This window comes from Coturnix japonica, chromosome 17, assembly GCF_001577835.2.
Source record: "Coturnix japonica isolate 7356 chromosome 17, Coturnix japonica 2.1, whole genome shotgun sequence".
Classification (NCBI taxonomy): Eukaryota; Metazoa; Chordata; class Aves; order Galliformes; family Phasianidae; genus Coturnix; species Coturnix japonica.
In genome coordinates this window covers 4,849,081-4,874,310 of record NC_029532.1, presented here as the reverse complement: position 1 = coordinate 4,874,310, position 25,230 = coordinate 4,849,081, and the positions used below count along the sequence as shown (strand labels likewise).

Genomic DNA, 25,230 nt, shown 5'->3' with positions numbered 1-25,230 from the left:
CAGCACTGACGTGTGCAGAAATGCAGCCTGCAGTTGGAGCGCTGCGGGGCTGAGATGTTTGTGGCAGTTGAAAGAAGGAAGTGGGCAAGGAGTGGGGAAGAAAGGACAGCTGAAGTCTGCTGGAATGCACAGCAGCTGGGCCGTGCCTTAGTCAATGAAAGAGCAGAAACTGGAAACAATTGCTAAATTTATTTTCAGTGCGAGCAGTGGTTTTCCTTGGACCGCAGGGACTAAATATATCTGTTTGTGTGGCTGTGTGTGGGGGTAGCTCCTCCTGGCTCTCTCTATAACCTTAAGGCACACAGGGATGTGTGGAAGGTCAGTGTCAGAGCGCTGTGCTGATGCCTCTCATCTTGATCCACAGATTCAGCTGCAAAGAGTGTTTCCCGTTTGCCATCCTGCAGCATGGCTTTAGTTGATGCACAGCGTTGTGTGAGTGGAGGAAACCCGGTGTTCCTTGCTAGGGAATGGAGTCCAACTGCAACTGCTTTGTTGGCTGGTGCCTGAACAACTCTTTAAGTGCTGCGAAGTCATGGGTCTCATTTAAACATAGGTTAACCCTTAATTTATTCCACAGTGAGGTGAGCTGTGGCATTGATGCTTGTGCAGGGAATGATTCTGTCTCTGTGAAATAGAAATGATGTCCGCGCAATAGCAGAGATGCTTATGTGAAGCATCCCAAGAAGGCTGATGGATGAGGTTGTTGCTACTCTTTTATTTGTGTTGCTTATTTCACTTAGAGGTCTTCAAGTCCTCTATTATGGTTGGTGCTACAGCTCATCTTCCTTGGAGTCTGTGAGACAGAGCTCTTGTGCTCAGAGCAAGAAGTGGGTCTACACAGGAGCAGGAGATGGTCTGCATTCCAAATAAACTTCCATTTCATGTCTCATATGGACAAACAAGGTGGGATAATCCTGTTATCTGCCAGCTCGTCCTGCCCTTAATGTCACAGAGGGGACAGAGCAGCCACAGGAATGAGTTCCATATTTAGAAAGTTTCCTTTACGAACCAAACATGGTTTAATAAAGGGCACGCAGGGAAATCAATGTTTTCCTTCTGGATGTGCAGTACATTGCAACCAATGCCAGACAGCTGTGTTTGGTGAATCCTTCTGCTGGTAGGCATCACATAACAGGACAAAACGGCTTAGAACAGCTTTTGCTGGGTGATATGTTACCCTTTTCCTCTGTGTTCTGGCTTTATTAACACAAATTTGACTGTTTGTGTATGGGGAAATAAAGCACAGATGGTTTCGCATCCACTTCTTGCCTGACTTTCCAACACAACCTGGGTTTCATCATTAGGACTGGTGAGTGCTAAGGCTTTCACAAGCAAAAAAATAGCCATTTTTGGATATTTTTGACATTTAAATGACTTTTCTGGATTCTGGTTTTCTAATTAGAAGATACCTTAAACTAAACGATATACAAAGAAGAACAGGAAGTTTGAGGAACCAGGAGGGTTTACCAACAGTGTCAGTGCTCACCTATGAAGTTATGGGGACTTACATGAAGAGTACTGGCCTGTCTGTATAAATACTCTTAAAAAGCACGTGGAATCTTAGCTTAAATCTGATGCCAGCTGCAGGAGGGGCTTAATTGGTAGCATCTTTTTCCTATGGGACTGCTCATCCATCCTTCCTTCTAACTCTTAGGCCTGCAGCCTGAGTCACTTTAAAAGGATTTGCTGATGTAAAGCTGTGTGTGTTTTCTAAGGAGACTGAGCAGAAAGAACAGACTGCAGATGGTGCCTGGATGATGGCAGAAAATGCTGCCATCCTATGTTCTGTTTGGCCATCCAGCTTCATTCCAGATGTGCCAACTGGTGCTGCTGGTTCAGATGAGTCTTTTAGGGATGGACTGGAGGGCAGTCAGGGACTGGGAGGGATGGGTGAATGCTGAAGTATCACAGCCAAAGTGGCAAATGATCTCATGAGAACTGTGTGAAGAGAGTTTGGGTCTCGTGACTGTGCGTTCCCAGATAGACTTTAAACAAAGATGTTTTTGCTCCCGTCTGTCTCTGGTGAAAGCAGTTACACAAGGGCTTTAAATATGCATTGGCAGCTTTTACTCGTAGGTTTTCTCCTGAATTACAGCCTTGTTCAGCAGACCTCAAATCTTAGGTGTACATTTCACTGTAATACGGCTAAGGCTCCTTGGAGACATCAGGTAACCGCAAGTGAGATGCATGAAATTCTCTCTTGGCTTTAGTTTGGCTGGCAGCCTGGGAAGTGCAGTGATGTGAGGGATCAAGGCCATCCCTGCCCAGTGCAGGCACCGTGTTCAGCATTGCCTGGGTTGCTCAGGGTTGTCTGTGTTCAGAGTCACCACCTGGATGGTGTTTTACACTTCTTGTTCTGGTTGAAGTTCAGGTGATGCAGGAGGATCCCAAGGTGATGGCAGGCAGTTCAGTTTGTCTGCAGATCCCACGCAGCTCCAGCAGCAAGGTGTGTAATTGCATTAGCATCAATCAGAGCCACATCTGAAGGTTGGTGAGGACTGATGTCATTGTTTTGATGCTTCTCAAGTTCAGTGAGTACTCATGGCTTGTGTACATAACAACACGTGGGATGGCAGCTACGGGTCATGATGGAGCCCTGCTGGCAATAGCCAAAAAATCCCCCCATCATATGAAAGCATGACTGATTCCAAAGCCATTCTGTGCGTGTTGTGTTAACATGGCTGCTGGTGGGGGTCCAGAGTTGATAACTTATACAAAGGAGCTGCAAGGTTAGCAGTGTTGTGGCTTGCCCCATGGGGAGATCTCACACTCATATTGTTATATTATCCTTCTTTTTTTTTCTTTTTTATCATTTAATTCTTGGGGCACTTCACATTTGGAAGCTTTGGTAACCTAACAGTGTGTTTCAAGCATTATCATAACGTGGAAACAAAGTAAGATGAGAAATGGTCATGCTCAATAGCATGCATTTAATGAAGCTGTTATTCAACCTTCTCATATCCAGAACAGGAGCGCTGTGTTGATGCTGCACGTTGTGGTGTTTGCTTTTGGGATGATAAGAAATCACAGAATCGGTTCCTCTTTCTGTCCTCCGATGCCCTTGAAGGGGTCATTTGGTTAAATTCCTCAATATTTTTGCAGCTGTGGTTGTGGTTTATTAACTGATGCTGCTTAAAGAGGAGTCTGTGTCTGCAGCAGAGTTTTCATTACTCATCTGTCAATACTTCCAGGGCAAAACAGATGGGTCTGGGTAGAAAAGCTTTGCTCTTCTGTGTCTTATTTTTCTCCCTCCCCCCTGTTTCACCAAAGGAAAGGACATGGGATAGTTTTTGATGCAGAGCGTGGTTATGCTTTACTGGGTATGAAGGCCTGGCCCTCTTTGTCCGTCAGGATTATTTTAAGCTCCAGTGTTTAGATTTCGTTAAATGAACCAGAAAGAATTGAAAACATCTCTCTTTCCCAAAATATTCCAAGTCATACAGCTGTAAAATGCCCTTTATCCTGAATCATACCAGAGGAATTGCCTGGGTTACTCTTTGCAATGGGTAAAATGTGATTTCAGACTCAAGTTCCAGTAATTCGCTCATCAGGAGAAGCCTAGTTGAGATTACAGCTAGTATTTATTTTGTTCTGTATTTTGCAAAGCTGAAAATGAGATGAGCCATAATCATAACGTTGCTGTGTTTACTTCTGCAGGTATTGCAGTAATTCTGTTGGCACTGGGGGCACCATCTCACTTTGCCACTCGCTTCTTGAATTTCCCCCCTGGCTGTGACAAATGTTTAACAGAACAGCAGGCAGGCATGGTTTAGAGTCCAAGGTACTGCTTGTTTCTGTGCATTTGGGGCTAAATACTGGAGTTCTTGCTCCTGTTCTCCATTGAGCATTCTGGTTTTATTTTGCTTTCATCCTGCTTTGGAAAATGATGTTGGAGGAAGAACCTGCACAGTATTTTCCTGTGCAAGTTACCATGAAGTGTGGCCCAGCCCAGGTAAGGAACTCCCAGCTGGGAGCCCCGTGTGTGCCTTTGGACCTTAATAGCAAGAGGTGTTTGAGGGGAGACGCTGCAAACTCCTCAATGAGAAGACTTAGCTTAAAAATCAATGTTGGGCACTATTGCACATGCATCTTTACGCATCTTTCCTGTGCACACAGGTGGCAGTGCATGTGTTTTCCTCAGTCTTGGCTGTAAATTATGCAAAAATAGAGGAGACTGGAATGAAAAAAGAAGTTTGGGGATCCACGAGCAAACTGTGTCATAAAGTCTGCTGTTCTGTCATATTACTGCAGTGAGCCTCTCTTTACAAATGCCTTTGTGTTTTATCTGTTGACTCATCCATCTAGCACTTATAGTAGCATTTCAGTACTGAATTATAAAGCCAGCAATTGAAACAAGGCTGTTCTTGGGCTGCTTTAATCAACAGATGCAATTAATACAATAATGTTTGTATTGACGCCCTGCCTGACTGCGGCTCATTGTGGGCAGCACTGCCAGACAAGGGGATCTGTGTGGCTGTACGAGAGCTCACAGACATTTGTGTTCAGGCATAAGATCAGCACTGACAGAGTCTCAGGCCTCTCCATGGACCCAGATCAGTGCTTCTCAGGAGCTCCTTACCCTGGGACCTCATATAAGTTGTCTTCCCTTCCAGCTGTCTCATACTGAGCTGTGTGCTGGGTGTAGCCATCATTGAAGGGAGTGTCGGTGGCACGCAGCCAGTTGATATGTAAACCCTATCATGAATTGTTTGAAAGAGAGTATGTGTTTCTGTACTGAGCTATATTGATGGTATTTTATTTTTCCATGGCAGGAAGTAATGCTGACTCCAGCAATTGCCGGAGCAGCTGTTGATCGTAAGAAAAGCCTTGTGAAAGCCTTAAGATGAGTGGGAAGCAGCGTGAGCTCAAACGATCTGCTGATCAAATGATCCGCGCTCGGATCCGGTTAAGCCCCATCGATAACTGCTTTTATATTTTCACTCCCTTAGAAGTTTATATTGGAAAGAAGTTTCTGGTTCTTACGGTGTCAAAGTCTGGAGGATAGTTTACAGGGAGGTGTTTAACTTAAGGCTGGTTAATGTTTGTAAAGGCTTGTCTGGACACTCCCCAGACTCTTGCTCCAGGGTACAGATTTACTTCATTTATCCAATGCTGAGTTGATGTAGCAGCTTCTGTGGCTGTGAGCGGGGCTTTCTCTTGGCTCCACGGCTTTTAGGATTTCCTGGTGCTGATGTTCCTTGGCTTGGCTTATAGCCACAGCCTCAGTTATACAGCCTTCACCTGCAGCTGATCTCTTACACACTTAGTCTCAGTGTCATGCTACACTAGCTCAGCCTCTGAGATATTTCCAGCCCACAGTTCAGTACTTCCTTCACGTTGCCACTGAGCTCTGTGTTTGAATCTCTGTTTGTTCTGTTGCCTTTGACACGAGGATGTCATTTGTGCTTTGTCACCTCTGACCACCTTTTGCTCCTCCTAGCTGTTAGTTTTCTTCCACATACACTCTATGTTTATAACACATCCTGCCCAGATGTGTCAAGAGGCTTTGACCCAGCAGTGTTGTCCTGGAGATGGGTAGGGATGTGTCCCCAAATAGTGGTACGTGTTTCACAGCAAAGGGACGAGCAATGGAGCTTCTCTTAGTGCTGGACATGGCTCATGAGGGTGGTAACAATGGGAAACGTGGGACGTCCTGGCTTATTTTGAGAAACAAAACTCAGTTTCCTTTGATGCAATAACTTCATGAATCAGAAAGGAAAGTGAGTAATAGTTTCTTTGAGTTTATCTAGAGCTTTATATTTTCAGAGCGCTCTGCAAGCATTTTACTTTGTCCTTTTTTGCTCTGTGACGGGTGGTGATGAAAAGTGATGCATGCAGTGAGGCGAGAGCAGTAAGTACAGCTTCCACCTTGGTCTGGTTTAATGTTAACTGCTTTGATCAGATGGTGTTTGCTTCTTCTTGAGCGCCATTTGGCCGCTCGGTTTCTTGCTAGAGCTGTGTATCCTTTCAGTGGGATCTCAGGTCACGTTTTTAAGGTGTTTGAGGTCTTGCTGGCTGGTGAGAGTGACAGACGCAGCGTGCGGCATAGCACAGCATCACTTTGTTTGCAGGAAGGTGCAGGTGTGTTGTGTGCACTCATCATGCCACCTAGAGGAGCGGAGCAGGCAAGTCTATAGCCAGGATCTGCTGGTCAAATGTGGGTGGCTGTGCTAAGAACATCTCCAAGCAGTGCAGTCAGTGACTTTGGTGCTCTCACCTGGTCTGAGAACACCCCAGTTTTCCATCAGCTCTTCTCAATCAAAGCCGCACAACTTTTTTCCATGATTTAGCACTCTATGCTGATCCTGCTTTTTCCACTGGGTCTTGAGAATCTGAAATGAAATTGAGGATCTCACCTCAAATGTTCTCAGGGAATTAGGGTGAGGAATCTAGCACAAGGTGTGTGTTGATGGGATGGTGCTCTCCGAGCTCTGTGCTTTTTTTGGCCTAGTGTGTTGTAATTTCTTTTGCAGAAGGCTCATAAATTTCCCAGAAGATTATCCTAATTTCCAGAGTCTCAAAGTCTGAGTTGTAATTAAGCACTTAATTTGATGAGGGTTTTTAAATGTGTTGCCTGTCTACTGGCAGCTTGGGGAAATGCTTCCATCTGCAGCCCAGCTTCCCTTGTGTAGGTTCAAGCTCACAAAGCCGATGTATATTTAGAAGTGCCAGAACTTCAGCCTCCCAGACAGGCTTCAGAAAACTGCTCCATATTTCTGCCTTCTGAGTAGGTTACAGCCCAGTTTAAAAGCAGCCCACCTTTCCCAAAGAGGTTCAAGTGGTTGTTAGGGAGATGGCAGATTTTCATTAAGACGTGGGCAATTTGAACAGTGCATTTGATCGCTGACAAATTGCCTTTAGTTTCCCCCATTTCCACAAATGACAGTAATCGTTGTGTCCAACAGGGAAGCTGTTATTTTATTCCTTTGAAATTGAAAAGCGTTTCTTTGTTGGTTCATGTTTTCTGTCCTGTGTACCTTGGGAGCAAAGCCTGGATCTTCTGTTAACAAGGTAGGTTCCATGAGAGACTTGATGGTGGCAGCCATTGAAATGGCCTTCCCATTTCCTCCTGTTCTCAGCTTAACTTTTTCCCCATACAAAAACAAAAGAAAAAGAAAGCTGTTAGTCATATGTTAAAGCAGCCAGCCCAAAGCCATTCAGAAGAGCATCCTCTTGGTGTCACTGTATGGGGCCATGTGTCAGCATCAATTCCGACTGTGGAATCCTATATGGACTGATCCAGGGCTCACCATGCACGGCTCTCTTCCTAACACACATCTCTTTCTACTGATAACTTTCTGGCCTCCAGGCTACTGACAGCTGTTGTCCACTTGCTGCTAATTAAGAAAGCAGCGTGAGCAATGGCAGTGTGGATTGGGGAGATTGAACCCCCTCTCAGCAGCGAAGTGTTTCAGCCTGATTAAAAAGTCTGACTGACAGCTGGGCGGCCTTTTTTCCTTCCCTGTCTGTTGAGCCCCTGAGAAGATAGGCTGCTTGCTATCGTACTCTTAATGATGGGCTCTCTCTTATTTTTTAGATCCTGTAACAATAAGCGATGTCAGGACAGATTAACTATTGAAATAATGGGCACGTGTGAAATGTAAGCCTCAATAAAGCCACACATTTAACATGCAAAGCGCCGTGTGCATCTGTGCTCTTACAGACATTCAAATGTAGGTTGTATTTTTAAGATAAAATGATGCATCTCGAACGTGTAAAACTCACTTGGAAATGAAGATCGTCATAAACAAGCAGCACTTATGTGGATGGATTGAGCTCATTTCAAAGATGGTCTTTGTTTGTTTAAGGATTTTCCTTGTTTGTTTTGTTTCCTACTTTGGTTTCCTTGTTTTGTTTTCTCTTGTTTCTCTTCAGTTCCCAGCAGGTGTTCTTTTGTATAATATGGGCTTGTGTCTCTACTAGGACGAGCTATGGAGCCTCCCAATCCCTATCTATCTTGTCGTGGGAGCTAACAAAGAAAATGAGGCAGTGGTTGCTTAGTTTGAAACACTGGAAAAAAACCTGTAAGCATTCATCCTTTTACATCCCGAGAGCTTCAGAGAGCTGTGTACATCTTATCTTTTTATGCTATGAATGTATAAAATGTATGGATGGATGTATAAAATGAAAAAGCCACCATGCAGTCATTGCAGAGGCACGGAGGTGGTGGATTTGGCCTTAAAGGTCTGAAAGAATCATTGCAAATTCCTATGTTAAAACAAGATGCTTGCTTGGTGATAAGCTATGCTCAGGCTAACACCTAAATGTAAGCCTAGAGCTCTCCTGCTAGGTCTGCACCTGATTTGTCTCCCACTGAATGCTTGAATTGCCAGGTGTTTCAGTGGAGCTGGCATTTCTTGGTTGGATTGTTTTGCAAATGCAGACGTGGTTTTTTAACAGGAGAGCACCAAACAGGATTTTCTGCTTTACAATGGAATATGTTGTTTTTAAGTCGCTGGAGGAGCAGGTTTAGTCCTTTAAAGAAACAGAAAAGAATAAAAACATTCTTAAGTACTGCAGGTCTTTGGTGATGGGGGTTGAGGAGTAAATTAATGTGAACAGTTTTGAGAGCAGACTGCTGGATGGCAGGGAAGGTGCCAGCAAGAGAAACCTCCTTGGAGGCTTGGCAGCCACTTCTGTTCAGCAGAGCTGGACTTTATCTTTTCGTCTTTGAGAAACAGTTTCCTGTAAATATGAGAATTATCCCAAGTATTTCCTTTCGTTTCTAGTTTGGTTTCTAATTAGGCTCAATCCACTTTGCAAGTGGACGGTCTTTCTCCAAAGTAAAACCATGTATTATAGGAAGTCACTTCAAAATGTGGTGCTTGAGTTCCCAACCTTCCCCTTGATTTCAGTTGACTTCCTTGGGTGGAAAAGCCCTTTCATTTTGAAGTCTGAACCATAAGGTTCTTATGGCTTTGAATGTTAATACGCTTTATCGTGATAAATTACAAGTGTTTTAGAGTTTCAAGTGATCTCCCATGAAATATGGATTCTTACAGCTGCCAGAAAACCAGCTCAGCTCTTCATCCGCTCTGTTCTCTACCATTGAATGGCAAATTAACTTGAATGTGCTTGATGTATTGAAGTCGGGGAGGCATTTTCTATAGGTTTTTAGCTGGGATTCTTCTTTCAGAGTTTCCATATGAATGGGTTCGCTTCCATCATTCAGTGTTGTGACTGCTATATACGGTGCTGTGGGGTGGTTCTGTTTGGCAATCAGGCAGTTTTGTCTTGTATCTCTGGTTTGTGTTTCTTACCAGGATGGATGTGGAAATGCACTGTTCAGTGTCATAGAGGCTATTCTGTGGAGGAACTTGTGTCTCTGTGTATTTTTATCACACAGGTTTTCCTAACTCACGTGCATCTTCTAGCATTTCTTTCAGATGTTTTCATCATGTTTTGCAGTCTCTGCAATAGGTGAATAGTTGTTTTTTCAGGTTAATGAAGAATGATGGCACATTTAGTATGTTCAAAGACTTTCCTGACTGCGGAGTTGCCAGAAATGGAGCAGGAAAGATCTTTTCCATCTGCCGTTCTTCTACAGACATCAGCAGTTCAGAGGTGGATGGAGCTGAGAGTTATTTGCTGAGCTTCAGAGCAGAGTTTGTGCATAGGCAGGAGACACCCACTTAACTGGGGTAAGAAGCAGGTTGATTCTGTTAGGTAAACCTGTAAATGGAGTGAAGGAAAGGGAAGATTTCCAAGCAGAGTGTTAGCTGAGCAGTGCCCCATCTTCTCCTCTTCCTCTCTTTTTTTCCCTCTTCATGCACACACCATGAGTTTTCAGGTAAGAATAGAGAAAATATAAAGATCTATGAGCGGCCAGTGCCACTTCCCCCATTGTTTCCTTATTGCACTCTTAGAAACATACTATCCTAGCCATAAGTATTTTTTAGCTCTTGATACTAGATGGCAATTACAACACTATGATATTTAACAGAAGGTCTGGGGGGTATTTACCCTCTCACAATGGCACCAAAGATATTTTGCTAAACACGCCTTTGTCTTTTAGAAGCCAACTGCCATGACACACTAAATCCGCTGTAGAAATCAGTAGGTTACTGAATGGGTTTGACGTGTAAAAGCATGGAGTTAATCATGCTAAAGCTCTGACAAAGCCCCAGGTTTACCCCAAGGAGAAGGAGCCCTCAGGCCGTGCAGGCTGGGCTTTCTCCTTGCAGGCTGCTGGTTGCCAGATGGACCAAACAAGCTCCCATCTATTGCTCAATGCATCTTGAACTGCAGTTGGTATCGATTCACCTTTCAGTTCTGGGCAGCAGGATCGCCAGACGATTGCGTGTTGTTTTGCAGAGATTTAAATAGCTTTGGTCGTTGTGGTCTGTGCTGTTTTGTTAAAACCCAAATTAAATAGAAGTACTGTCGAAAATGATTTCTTATTTATAAATTCCTAAGTCTCTTCTGCCGCAGAATCTGGGCAGTAGGTTTGGAAATAGACTTTATTTGCATGCAGAGGATCATAGTCTTGGAATGCACTGAGCCTCCATGGCAGGTCTGATCTCACCTCTGGACCCCAATGGCATCCTGAGAGCTGATAGTTCACCAAGATTTATTCGGTGATAAAAGAGTCGTTTCAGCATGGAGTGTAAAGAGATGCTGAGATAAGGCTCAGCTTTGTTTTTGGTAAAATACAGGTCTTGGTTTACTTCCCTTTAGTTATCACCCATTTGCTGCGTGTTAGCATTGAAGGTGTTTCTGCTTGAAATGCAAGCTGACTTCCTGGATCTCTACACTGGGAGCTCATTAATAGTTAGAAGCTGATTCTCAGTACGGCCAAATTCTGCTAATTCTCAGTGCCTGCTTAAAAATAGCCAGGGTGACAGAAGAAATAATATTGCACCAGAGCAAAGAATTGAGCTCTAGAGAGCTAATGCTCTGCTGTCCCTTTGCTAAGTTGGTGTTCTGCCTCATCACTCTGTAATAGCTGCTGCTTCTTCAGCACTGAATTAATTAAGGTACCTTGTGCTTCCTGCCATATTGGTCAAGGTATGTGCTAATCCTACAGCTGACAAAGACGAGGGCCACTGTTTCCTCTTCCTCCTGCTCTGCTCTGTTCAGTTAACATCTTGGTTCCCCTTTACTGGAGGCACCGATGTTTCAAATTGTGCCTAAAGTTGACTAAAATTTCCTCCTGCCTGTAGGCAGGCAATAAAAATGGTGGTTTGTTTGCAGATCCTATCAGTTATAGAATAGGGCACAGAACCGAGGATATGGCCTGCAGCTCCGTAACCCTTTGTAAGCAACACAGCGCCAATGTAAAAGCAGCTTCTGACCCGATTACATCAGAAATTTCACACCTTCAGTGCTGCAGTGTGACTGTGTGCACATGCCTGAGTATGTGGAGATGGAGAGCTGGCCCTCTGGGGCAAGAGCACAGGGTGCTTCAAAGTTGAGTGATTTGCATCGCCTTCCTGCTCTGCCTTGTTTTATTGAGTAAGCAATATTAGGGAAGTTTACGCTGCTGAAGGGAGGTGGTGCTGGCCTGGTTCCTGAAATTCACATTTCTTTCTCTTGCAGAAATGTGAGCCCCCAGCGTGGTGCTCTGGAGCTGTGCAGACACGTTTCCTCTTACAGAGCTGAGTATCTGCTTTTCAGCAGCTGAGCCCCGGGGACACGATGCGAGGCAGAGCAGTGAGGAATGAGGCTTCCTTTCAGAGAGGTTAGCTCATCTCTTAGCATCCATGGAAATGAGCTTACCTCACTTTCTCACCTGGACTGTTGCCCTCCATCTATGGCACTCACTAAAGAGGAAGATAAAATTGAGCATGTTTGAGCAAATGTTTTCCATGTTTTGATCTTATTTCTTGAGCAGTGTGGGATGAGCCTTTTGGGCTGTGTATGCAATTACTCCCAGGCCTTCCAGAAAACAGAGGTTAGCAATGCAATGGACTCTGAGCGTGCAAAGAGTCTGCGATCAGAAGTCAAAAATAAAATGGCTATAATTAGTAATGACCAAAGCAACTGGAAATGGTGTCAGAGCCGAGCCAGCTTTATTTTACTATCACTTAATGAATGAGAGCTGAGGTTATTCTCCGAGGGTGAAAGAGGGCTGAATTTTTTTCCTGTTCAAATCTGGTGCTGTGGGACGAATGCAAACTCAAGACTCATTTACTACCTTGTTTTCCAGCTATTGAACCTGCAGGCAGGTTGTGAGCAATTAGGCTTTTCCCTAAAGCATCTGAAATAACACAGCTCTGCTGGCTGTCCTGGAGAGCAGGGCTGACGCCATTCTGTCACCTTGGAGATGGATAAACAGCTCTGGCAACACTGGGTTATAATCTTTCAGGTCTGAGCTTCTAAGCTGACAGCCGTACAATTGAGACATAAGTCTAGCAAAGATGTTTGTTTTTTTATCATGGAATGAGTCTAAATGTAAGATGAGAGGAGGGGGAGAAAGAGCTTAAGCCAGGCTCAGTGTCCAGGCTTTTTGCTTGGCTGCAACAGCAGTGAATGAAGTGATTTAGCTGCAGCATGGGGTGACTCAGGTAGTGTGCAGCCATACTTGAGCCTGCAGGGCTTTATTTTTAGATGTCTGAATCACTGTCATGCCTGTATCCTCATAGAGCCGTTAGACGAGCGGGGATGCCCATGGTCCCCATATTAAGTCATGTTTGGTGAGCACAGATTCCCTCGCAACCTTTGTGATTCTTGTGTTCTGAGCTGCTTGCTGAAGTGATGCACAATCTATGCCCTGTTTCTGGGTTTGTTTTTTCAGTTTAAAATGTTTAGCCAGCAGCCTTAGTGCTTTTTTATGTGTGGAGAGGGGTGAGCATGGAGCACAGCAGTCCTGTTGATGTTGGAGGCTGCTTGACTCTTGTGCTCTTTTAGTGCTGTTGGCACAGGGGAGCTCCGAGTCGTGTTACCAGTGTCGTAATCCCATTAGTTCTCTTGGGCTTGCAGGGCTGTGCAAAATCAGTACTTAAATAGGAAATTACCAGAGACTCACCAGATGCCGCACAAATGTTTGCTCATGATTCGGTAAATGGCAGCATTTCTGCTTGTGGGTTGATAGGGAACCAAAGTGCTGGAGTGGCTCACTCAGATAAAGCAAATAACAGAAGTCCTGATTGCTGCTTATCAATAAGTTATGCTGTATGTCTCAAAAGAAGTCTCAGAGCTGGCTGTGGTCTGCTGGGAGAAACCAAACATGGGTAGCAAAGTTGTGCTCCTCTAAGTTCCCTAAGTTTGATTAATTGTAACTTTGTCCCTTTTTTTTTTCCCTTGTAAATCTGTTGGGTAGCATTGCAGAGGCATTTCCAGCAGCTAAAGGGGTTCCAGGTTTGTGTGTCTACATGCAAAGCGATTCCTCTGTTCTGAAATACTTAAACAAGGGCCAGGAGGTCACCCCGCTATCTGCTCTGACCGTGCTGCTTTGTGTAGTGCATCTTTTCTTCCTCACAACCCAAAGATTTGCTTCCAAACATGAAGCTGGAAGAAAGAAGAGCTGTCGGTGTAATGCACCATAAAATTAATGTTGCTGACTTATCCAACCCGCTTTGCTGCTGTTGGGAAATGTGGCTGTATTGATAAGTTGCCCTGTGCGCCTCTCAGTTCCCTTGCAGTCACTGTGAGCTCTTTGCACATGAGGTTGCTGCAGCTGGAGATGTCTCATTCACGGTTGCTTAAAAAAAGAAAAGAAAAATCTAAATAAAAATGTGCTCTCTGACAAATAAAAATGTTTTGCTTCCTCTGGAGGCCCCAGAGGGCGGCATAAAAAATAATGAAGCCTGTGAGTCACTGAGCAGAGCCCGGCCAGCTGAGAGCAAACTGAGCCTCCCTTCTCCATAGAAGTTTGTGTGCTGTCATTGCACATCATTAATGCTCGCTGCTTTATGCTCATTCACTGTCATGCTGCCAAGATAGAAAAAGGGCAGTCGGTCTTTCCGCTTCTAAACGCTGCCTGCTCCGAAGGTGACGTGATGTTAAAGGAAAAGTTTCCTCAGCTCTCAGGAGCCATTGTTTGATCCTCTTCTGCTGTTTTCCTCTGAAATCTGGCAGCTCTCCTCGCAAACATTCCCTGGGGAGGGCCTTGGTGCTCGGAGCCAGCCCCACCTAAGGTACAAAGGTTAGGGTGGGCGAGCTTCCTGCTCAACATGGGACCCTCCCTTTTCTTTCATTCTGAATCCCCAGCCCAGTTTTTGTTTGGCTTTGTTTCTGGATGAATTCTCATTGCTTCAGTGTCGGTGGGTGATGACAAGGTTGAGAAAAGCAGACTTGCTCAGGTAGAAGTGGTAGGTCTAAGGCTTCTGCAGCATGCCCATAACACAGTCAGGAGTCTGAAATGAATGCTATTCTCTTTGTCTTCTGCGTGTTCAGGACAGCAGTTCATCCTTCGGACAGCCTGCAGCATCATGCGAGTGCTGCACATCAGCATCTTTAGATGCTAAACCATCCCTAGGGCTTCTGGAGAAAGAGGGCATGAAATGCAGCGGAAAGCCATGTCAAGGAGAGCTGAGCTGGGCACAGCAGGCGTGCAAGCTGGGAACATAGATGGAGTTCTCCTCCTTTTCTGTTCCTTTAATCCTCCGTGGATCTCCAGTAATACTCATGTAATATCTTGACAGATCTGTGCCTTGCAGGACGTTCTGTGATTGTCATCAGACGCCCTCCTGAACCCATCTGCCTGTTCTGATATAACTATCCTCTTATTTTTCTGACAGCAGAATTGGGTCCAGAGGACCAAGAGCTGCAGCCCCCACCGCTGCTACTTCCTTTGGTAGCACATTGCTGCACCCAATGGGCAGGCTTAGCAGAAAGGTCCTTTTGAACTGTATCTCATTATTTTCCCCTTTTGCTTCTGAACCCTTAAAGTCCCTGTCAGTGAGGGTTTAGTTGAAACCTTGCAACTTGCCTTTTGTCTTCCACAAATGATCGAGCTATGCCCCGGGGAACAAGTGCCATTTTAATGGGCATTGTTGTGTAATTCATTACATAAGTCACCTCTGTGTTCAAAGGACTCGTGGCACAAATGGCAGGAGCAGTTGATTAAAAATGTGCACTATAGCTTTGTTATGACATGGGGAGAGATGTCTGTTATTTTTAATCTGGTGGCTTTTAAATGTGTGCATCCAGCAGAGACCCAAATGGCCTTTAAAAGGGGCTGTGGGATAAGATTTTAGACTTCTTCGTTCTTTGCAACAAGCCTTGAGAATCAGTTCGAGCTGCAAAATGAACTTTAACCCCCCTTTATTTAAGGCTTTCTAAAGCTGCAGGGTTGCTGTGTGTGAATACGTACAGAATGGGAGAGGATGGGGGGATAGAAAAGATACTGCATCCTGAAGCTTAAAGGAAAAAAAAGAAAGGTATATTTTCATTTTTGGTGGATGTGATGCAAACACTGGCCAAAAGGAATGGTCACATAGTGCATCGCTGTGGCTGGAGCCTGCCTGTCCCCGAGCAGCACACAAACATCACCAGCCCAGAAGCAGACGTGGGGGTTTCCTTCTCTCTCTGAAGGTTCCCTGGGCTGTGGGTTGGAGGTGGCCTGCTCTGAGCTCTGCACAGTGCTGAGCTTTCACTTTGAATTCAGAGTGAATAGCAGCCTGCCAGGCTGGGCTGCTGGAATTCACCAGCATGTGTGTTTTGACTTCAGTTTCTAGTGGTTTTTTGAACCTGAGTGGAAAACAGCCATTTTTTTCTATGCTAGCAGTGCTGCAGATGCAAGCTTTGACTTACTGTGTTTCCCCTAAGCAGTCCCGTTTCTTCACACAGAGGCACACAAACCAGTTATCAGCCTTTCTTTGTGCCTCTGGTTTGCAATCCACAGCTCTTTCCTCATCACACTGGGCTTTGCCATCACACTGTGAGCAGCAGGGCTGTGTTATGGGGCTGGACCATTGGCCCTACTATGGCCAGTATTGGGGCCATCAGTGCACACCCCAGAGGAGGTTCCTGAGGTCGGTGTGTGGTCAGAGCCCAGGCACGTGCCGACCTGGGGGAGATGGGCTTCAGGGCCATGCGAGGCCATGACTCAACAGCTGGAGTGTGTTCAAACACAACAGCACAGGATGCTCTTTCATAGGGGAATGGAACTAGGATGTATGAAAGCTTCCAGTCAGGAATCAAGAAACTCAAATCCATAGTAAAGTCCATGTCTGCTCTCAGAGAGAAGCTCAGGAGGCTGGTGCTGTTATTCAGTGAAGGGCTGCCAATTCCTCATCAATAGGAGGAGGGAGTAATTTGATAGAACGGTCTCTGATGGGCAGATTCCCAAGCTCAGGAACAGCCTCAATGCTGCATTAAGGAGTCTGGTTACTGCAGACAGGCAGGAAGGTGCAGAGGGACAGGAGAAGTGTTTGGAGCTCTGTCATGGCTCTGTTTTCTTCTCTGTGTGCGTTATCAAATTATTTGATCAGTGAAGGCATGCTGTGCTGTTTGAACTTTTGACTGGACAGACATAGCACGCTATAGACTTGAATTGGATAGTGGATGGAGAAAGTGAGCTTTTAAAAGCAGAGGTAACAGACCTAGGCAGCCTTGCACAGCTGTGCTTTTGTAGGCAGGTTTTAGCCCTCCTCTATATAAGCTTTGGTTGCTTGCACCTTTGATCTATTTACCTTCCTATTTCAGTGCAGCTTCTTTGAGACCACTTCATTGAAATTCATTACTATGCAAACTGTGTTTATGAAGCTGGTAACCCTAAAGCTTCTCATGCCAAATGTCTGTTGGCATTCAGTGAATATCTTAGAATCCTTAGAGTTGGAAGGGACCTTTAAAGGTCATTTAGTCCAGTAATAATTACAGCAGCTCCACAGCTTTGACTCATGGATATTGGGGAGGGGGTTTGCAGTGAGACTTTTATGTTTGGAAATGGAGAGATCCTCACCTGAATCATTGACTGGCTCTATGCTCTGTTTGGACAAGTTGCTTCGCCTTCACTGATGTGCCAAACAAAGTTAAGACCCAACTGTTTAAGGATGATGCGCTTGCAACATGCTTGGAAAAAGATGAGAGCTATTTTAAGTGCCGAGAGAATGAGTTTGTGACTCATTTGGTTAACTGTGCTGCATCAGAAACTCATGAGCAGATGAGATCTGGAAAATGCTTATTGTAGTTGTCAGGATGGTAGTAAAAAGCTGCGCGAATGTGTGGTTCTCAAAGTAGGTCTTAATGGGGTTGCTCAAACAATAACCTTTAGTTCTGCATCTGGCAGCTGTTTTACTTCGTTAGTACTATTTTAAGGAGTTCCCGTTCTGCTTCCACTTGTTCCTGTCCTGGCTCTGTAAGTCTGGGTCCCTTCAGAGTGCTGCCATGCAAACTATACAGCATTTGATGTGATGGAAGGGCAGTGGATGGGCTGGTGGCGGTAGTGAAGGGGATCTGCTGTTGGCAGAAGAGATTTCCACATGGACAAGGCATCTTTCTGAAGCTGGCTGTGCACGCACTGCTGAGCAACGTTGGGTAGGGATGGCTGGTGGGAAGAGCAAATGGAAATTGCAGTCTTCTGAAATCTCCCTGCTTTCTTGCCTCTGCAAGGCTGATTTATCACTGTAAACAAGCAAGGAGCAAGGGTTTATTCCCCTTCAGTCAAGCATTGGATCCTACTGCTGCACATGGAGGAGCCAGATGTAGTTTGTTGCTGCTACCGTTATTTCCCCATAGATTAATTATTGTAAGTGTTTGCCAGTCCTTTCCGAAATGAAGTCTGAGCCATGGCTTCTCTCAGCCTGCTTATCTGCACACGTATGGAACTTCTCCCATCATGTACCAAACTATTACTTTACTGTGGCATATGAGGGCAGCCTCTGTTTTCAGTGGTGACCTTCAACACTGCAGGGCTGGGTAGGCTTTAAAGGTTTGGAGATCCCCCTGTGGATGTAAAGCAGTGACGTAAATTGTTGCTAAGTTGGGGTACCAGCTGCTGCCAGTGATTCCTCAGAGTCCAACTGATACCTCTGGGTTTATCTGCAGTGACCAGTGTTTGCATTGCCTCCTTGCCCGCTGTGTTGAACAGGACTCCATACTGCAAAGAGAGCTTTGAGAACCCTGGAAGTAGGGAAACCAGACAATATGATAATTGAGGCTCCTATTAAGAGGGAGCCTACACATTTTTTGATCCAGAGGACCCATCTAACTGGAGCTTTGGCACCAGTGAGGGTGTTAATAGCAGGGTCTTAACAACCTGCCTGGTTAAAGTGGAAGGAGAGACAGCCGTTACGAGGGAGACCAGCATAGGTTCTTTCCCTCGAGTTGTGGTTAGGTGATTTCTCAGTATTAGGAGTGGTGTTCACACTGCACTGTGGTATTTAGGTTCGGGGTGCTAGATTTGACTCAGCGGCATTTGCTAATTGCAGTCTGCATGCTAACGAGGTGCTGCAGTGCTGCACATGGGGACTGGCTCGTTCTGACTCATTGCAGCCAGTGCAGCCAATGCCCAAATAATGCAAAAGAAAAATGAAACATACAGAAACAGAAGTGCTTACTTATCTCGAGAACATAGTTAAAGGTAAGTTCGGTGCCTTTGGATGGAGTATTTCAGTCACCAGAGAGGCAGTTCAAACTTTCACTTATTAAAGCGCTCTTTGCTTAAATACATTCTAAATTGCTCTCAAGGCAGCATGGTTTTATCTAGCTGGCTGGATAAACAGATAAAGACATCTTTCACCAGCCAGTTTGCATGTGGCACGACTGCAAACCTTTGAGACTTCAGAAGACTTTGAAAATACGCTTTCCAAAAGGACTGAGTGGTTCAGTAATTAACCTTCTTCAGGGATGCACCAATATTGAAGCTGTTCCCTCTGTCCATATGGTTTGTGGTGGTACATTTGGTGTGAATTCTGCTGTGAATGGCTGGGACTGGTGCTTTTCTTCATGCTGCCTCATTCAGAGGCAGTGCTGCCAAGTAAGTTTTTTCCTGTCCTGGGTACCTGCTTGGTGGCTCATTGACACCAGCAAGACACAAGCAAGGCTCAAGCACCCAGATTCCTTCCTTGTTTTGTGAACGAGCCACTCCATCCCCTTTACTTTATTTCTTCGTGCACAAGGGAGGGATGGTGGTTACCTCCTTTGTGAAGTACTTTGGGATTTGCTGGGGCTGAGTGCTTTTAAGAGATGTGTTTTTCCTTCTCTCTACAAGGCACAGAGGAATAGGATCCTACTGTTCCTGCTTTAGCTCCTGCTGCCTCCGAGGGGAAGCAGGAAATGGTGGTCATATTGCGGTTGCAAACATAATAGAGAACCACAATTATATTTTTTAATCCTGTTCCACTCAACAAATTTACATGGTTGCAGTGTTTTTCATAGGCTGGTTTCCCAGATAATGCTGTAGCACAACTCCCCTGTTTTCAGCCAATTTACCCTAACCTTGTGATGTGTTTCTGTGTCTTTCTAGATTCCGAGCGTTCCCATCTCTCCTCGTTCACTATGAAGTTGAAGGGCAAGTTTCATTCACCAAAAATAAAGAGAACTCCTTCCAAGAAGGGAAAGCAAGCTGAGTTGACAGTGAAAACACCAGAGAAGTCAGCAAACAAAGTAAGCAAATGAGGAGTATCTTCTATTAGTCTCGCTGGTTTCTTGCTTTCTGTTACTCTGGTCTTTCAGATCTACAGCCTTGCTTTCAGCCTGTGATTTTGTCCTGTCCAGAATTCTGCAGGTCTTTCAGGGAACTTTAGGATCCTTTATGGTTAGTTTTAAACTGTGCTGTGCAGTGTACAGTAAGAGATGTGTTTTCTTTTTGAGTTGCTGATGAGGCCTCCTTCCATCATTGTTTAAATATCTTATTACGGAATGTAGTTTAATGCCTGACACATCTTCCCAATGTGCACACCCTATGATTATGCTTATAGCTTCCAGTTAACTGCCTGGTTTTGGGGTGTGATCTTCTTAAAAACCCAAAACCCTGGCGAGCAAATCCTTGAAGCTCATCCAAAGATGTGCTCAATCTCTGATGACATCAGCAGGGAGAGTCGAGCAGATCCCTTCAAGGAGCAGCTGATTCCAGCTCACCATTCCTCATATCCAATGCACTTTGGTCCCTGTAAGAGCTGAGCTCACCACTCCTTCCCACCACAAACATATCAGAGTGTTCTCTCCTCTGTTGTTATGGCCTGATTATGTAGAATGGAGGCTATCGCTGTAACAGTGCTGTTGCAATCCATTTTCAAGTACAAATTAAGCCAGAAGTTAAGAATAGCTGAGGTTATTTATGGTAATTCAGAGTCTTTCCCAGTTGTTGTTGAAAGCCTCCAATGTGCAGTGCCAGACATACAGACTTTTTGGATTATCTGCTCTGAGGACTGCTGTGCTGTTACTGGGAACAGTCAGTAAGGTACAGCTGTCTTATACTATGTGATGTGCTTAGCATCCAGGGAAATAGCTGCATGGACTTCATGGTTCTGCCTCATCACACAGGAGAGGATGAGGCTGTAGTTTCTTTCTGCAGGGGACAACAGATAGCTTTCCAGGGAGCTGAGCACCTTGTATTGCCCCACATGCATACCAGCCTGCTGCCAAAAGTCTGAGTGCACTCTCTGAAGGCTTTTATTTCCAGCAGTATTTGAAGGTGGTATGTTGAGATCAATTCAGAGGCATATCTTGCAGAATGTACTTTACCTCTTAAAATGCAGTGGACCATTTTACTGGGAAGTTTTCTCCCAATGTTATTTTAATTGATTGATTCACTAAAATGCATGTAGAAAATGCAGCAGTCTTTCCTTTCTGTGCTGGGCCATCTTTGGTTCCTGTCTGAGGACATATTGTAGGAGTAGCAGTGTCCTTCATCACTGCTGTTGTGGATTTAGGGTAGGTTATTTTACTGCCAAACTGCAGGGAAAGAAGTGACCTGTTGCTTCTTCTGTGAGTGGTTGTATGGCCGTCTGTAACACGTCTGCTTTTCATATATGATGCATTTATAATGATTATTTTAAGGGGAACCTTTCAAATTCATGCAAAAATAAGTATCTATATGTGTCAGGCAGGCAGGAAGGCAAAGAAGAGATGCCATGCTGCCTGAATGATCTCCTCTAATGCCCATATGGGATGTTGCTGAAGCAAGTGGTAGCACTGCTTTAGTAGCTCCTGCAGCTACAGATCTGCTCCATCATAAGGGGATATAGCCATGGGGGCAAGTTCACTTCTGCTGGGGAATTTAATGAGTGATCACTTCCAAGTCTTCTCTCCAGCCCAGAAAAATAGCATCCTATGTTTGCTTTGGCTTTAAGGACACACAGATAAAAGCCTTCAGCCTTGTACCAGCAACCGGCACTTAGTTAAGCTCTGTAATGGAACCTGCCATTCTTTTAGGACACGCAGGCTTTTTTTGTGCATGTTTATGTGTATATATTCTCACATTGATATGAGGTCTTTGGAGCTGAGAAACAGCTGCATAAAAGGTGCTCCCCTTGGGTTCTTTCCCAATGAGCTAGCAGGGAAATCATGGTAAAAAAGGGCTGTGTCCCAAATAGCATCCGGTGGCTGATGTGGATGCCTTGGTGTGCTCAGTGGAAAGCATTGTGTTTCCACGTGTCATTCCCAGGCCCATCCCTCCTGTGTCCAGGAGAGTGTTTAAGCTATTAAGTCACAAGCCTTTCTACAGGAAGCAGTTGTTGAATGAATATATAAACATTAATCAGAGCAGGAACTGCAATCTGCATTTTTTTCACTTCTGTTTGAGAGCTCTGACCGCAGGCCATAGGCATTCTGCCTGCGGAACGTCCAGCCTCTCTCATCCCTGAAATCTGTAATGGTTTCATATGAAGTGCCTCTCCATAGCCTGGAATGGGCCGTGCAGTGCTGAGGGTACATGCCTGAAGAATGGGAAATGTGGTGGTTTTTTTGTGATCATTGAGTTGCCAGGATGCTCCTCAGCAGTAAAGTTCAGTGGCTGTGGGTGGGCTGTGAAGCAGGAATGGAAAGGCCCAGCCAGCTGCTTTGTCAGAAGGGGAGGCAGCAGCAAAGCTTGGGGCTTCCCAGATGAGATGGAAATGACGGAGTGGATTTGGACTTAGGCTTCAAAAGTCAGAGCTAGGTGGGACTTGGGACTCTCTTTATGGATCTGGCCCCTGGTTACTAACCAGTGCTGCCTGTAAATTGTTCATCCTGAAGCCTTTTGGGCTGCTGGCCTGATTTTGTAAGAAAGCAGCAGTTCAACTGCTGACAAGAGTACAGGGAGCTCACAATGCCCATAGGTCATTAATTCTTGAAGCTGAATTTACTGAAGAGATAATGGATGAAACCTGACTCTGTTAAGCTCTCTGCTCCTTTCTAGCAATGTTCAGTAGTTAATTTAAATCTCACTTAGGAACTACTTGTGGCATTAAAAGTCCTCCAGGCATACCCTGCTAAACTTCTTTTTTTTTCCCTAAATAGCCCCATCCAGAATGCCATTAGGATGTCATATATCACTTCTGAATTTCCTTTCCTCGTGTTGGTGATGACACAGAAGTTGTTGGTAACAGCTCAGCTGTATGCCAATGAATTGTTCCCTTCTGCAACATCCATTAACTGATGCCAAAGCTTGGCTTTCACAGTCTGTCCCTATGGAAGGTGTGTGGGTTCCCTTGTCCCAGCACCATCACGATGCCTATTAGGACTATTAGAAATCAGCAGTAACGTTAATCTTATCCAAAAACTGATCTAGTTAGCCTTCATTTTGCAATGCACATCTTGTAATTCAGAAAGTCAAAATATGAGTACAATTTTGCTCTGACTGTTCCCTTGAAAGGATCATATTTATGGTGGAAGGGTTTTCTTTTCTAGTATTCTGAAGTAGAATGTACCTTTTCAGTTTCACTCTATCCTCTTCAGATAAGTAAAAGTAACTTTTCCCTTTAAAATCCTGACATTTTAACTTTTCTCTCACTTTTTCTTCCTCTCCAGAACGTGTCATGGCTAGAGGAGAAGGAGAAGGAGGTCGTCAGTGCGCTGCGCTACTTTAAGACGATTGTGGACAAAATGGCAATTGATAAGAAAGTATTAGAGATGCTGCCAGGCTCAGCAAGTAAAGTGCTGGAAGCCATCCTGCCCCTGGTGCAAACTGACCCACGCATCCAACAAAGGTAGCTTTCCTTCTTGGGTTTTGGAGCTATGGCAGAGCAGCAGGCTCCTCAGCTTCTTTCTTTTTTGTATTGTGTGGCATGTGAGATGGAAAATGGTAATAGTAACAAAGAGGTTGTCTGCCATTCTTACTAAACAGTGGATAATTTTCAAGCACTACTAGAAACAAACTCCGTGCTGTGAAGAAGTCCATGCTATGGAAAGATAAAACAACTTAGAATGGTTTTATTCAGTCTGCATTCAGTTTATCCATACTGATAAAAGCCTGCACTGCTGACTGTTGGTTGGTTATTTGCTTTTTATTTTGTTTTACGGAAGCAGATATAGAACAGAAATAAACAAATGTACTTCAACAGATCAGCCAGTCTAAGTTCATTCCTGTGTGCTCTCCACAGACTGATTATAGGCTTGCTCTGATGCCTACTGTATTACATTTAAACCAGTTAGATGACGAGTTTGAAGTCAGAAAGGATGTAGAAGTTGGCCAAAGCAAAGCTCGACATCCACTGAAAGAATCTGTGGTGTCATCAAGCCGCAGAGATCTGCCTGCCTGCTGCTTGTAGGTGATGGAGAAACTGATTTAAAAAACAAAAGCAAACAAATATCATTGAACAATAAGGAATAAGCGAAATTATTACACATGCAAAATTAGACAGAGAAATGCACATACATATTTTTATTATTATTATTTTTTCTGAATCCTGCTGGTTTTTGCTGGATTCCTGTTTTCCCAGTATGTATCTCCAAGACTTTTGGTTTTGAGATGTTCAGTTGTACAGTTGTGCAGCAAGAAGGGTTTATGGTACGGTCAAGACAGCTGTAGGGTGCCGATATTTTATTAACAGAGATATAGTGCTGTCTGGTCCCAGTACACAGGACATGCTTTTATCTGACAGCACAAAGGGAAGGAGACAATGGTGAGTACCAGAGCTGTGACTGGGACAGGGGGGCTGCAATTTAGGTTGGGTTTGTGGAAGTACAAAGAGAAATAGCTGTTAGAATTGGAGCATTCATCAGGCTTCTGGATTCGGGCACAAAAGTTTCTTCCGTTGCTATCAGGTTTTCTGCAGTCATTAAATTCCTGACAAGCACCTGCTTTCACTTAGTGAAAGAAAGAACAAACTTTCCTGTTACATCAGGAGAACATGTAAAATGTCAGCAAATATTTTTAGGATAGAAAATGTCATCTTTGTAGTCGCTTGCTTTGATTTGTGTATCCGCTGGGTGATCTTTCCTACCAAGAATATATTGGAAATAAATATCAGCTAAGTGGTCTTCAGCAGCAGCAATATTTCAGATGGCTCTATTCTTCAAATTCCTCCTACCCTTTCCCTTAGAAGTGAGGTAATATAACCTTGACAGTTGGATATCCACATTTAGCCTGTAAGCAGAATTCCTGTAGTCAGTAGTCAGTGGAGTCCTCCTTAGTGATGAATCTCTCATTCTGGACTGCAGCACAGATCCCTTGTGTATGTTCTGCCTTGTTTGGCTGCACAGAGAAAAAGGGGATTTGTCATTCCCTAAAAGCCACGTCCTTTCATGACTACATATGCACTTTATTTATTTTGAGTAGTGGCAGGACACAAAGGGCTGCTTTTGATGGTAAATCCCCCTCAAGAAAAGAGAGCAAGACTTGTGTCAGTGTGGAAGAAAGCCCTACAATTACTGTTGGGCTTCTTTTTGCTTTAGGGGAAGGGTTTGCATCGAGGAAAAAAGTAATTAAATCTAGCACAAAATAGGCTTTCAATTACTGCCTCCTTAGAAGGAAGCAGAACAAAGATTAATCACAAAGAAATCAAAGCCAGAGAAAGAGATGGAGGAGGGCCCTATTTAGGAAATATCTCCCACTAAGTTAATTTTGTTTAAAATTAGAACAAATGGCAAACACTGTGCTTATAAAACAAACAAACTAAGAAGCCCTTGCTGCTGTCTGTATCCCTCTGGCTATAGGCTGACAATAGTTCTACCCCTGGTTCTGCAAACACCTGAATCATCTCACTTGGGTTTGTGGGTTTGGTGCTCTTCTCACAGATAATGAAATTAATGGATTTAAGCCAGTGTCAAATGGGTGCCAGAGAGGAATGGGAAGCTTCAGAATGCTCCTATCTGTGATGATGGCAAGATTGCGCCCTCTCTTATCTCCTTATGGGGTTTTGATGCAGTTTGAAAGTGATTTAATTTTACAAAGAGTTGCCATCAGCATTACTATTAACACAC

At 44.4% G+C, this 25,230-nt stretch overlaps 1 protein-coding gene across 11 annotated transcripts in view; it reads left to right on the top strand.

Moving 5' to 3' along the window:
* The window catches only part of RAPGEF1 (Rap guanine nucleotide exchange factor 1), a 66,901-nt gene that overhangs the window by 3,675 nt on the left and 37,996 nt on the right, over positions 1-25,230 (top strand). For 7 of the 11 annotated variants that reach the window (XM_015879009.1, XM_015879008.1, XM_015879007.1 and 4 more), the window contains exons 1-3: positions 18,400-18,466; positions 19,352-19,491; positions 22,837-23,015. In XM_015879009.1, the coding sequence (XP_015734495.1) occupies positions 18,415-18,466; positions 19,352-19,491; positions 22,837-23,015 (371 nt within the window). In that variant the 5' untranslated portion in view covers positions 18,400-18,414. Of the gene's footprint in view, positions 1-5,733; positions 5,852-11,538; positions 11,681-18,399; positions 18,467-19,351; positions 19,492-22,836; positions 23,016-25,230 lie in introns of those variants that run through there. The other 4 variants (XM_015879001.1, XM_015879003.2, XM_015878999.2 and 1 more) reach the window with 3 other exon arrangements.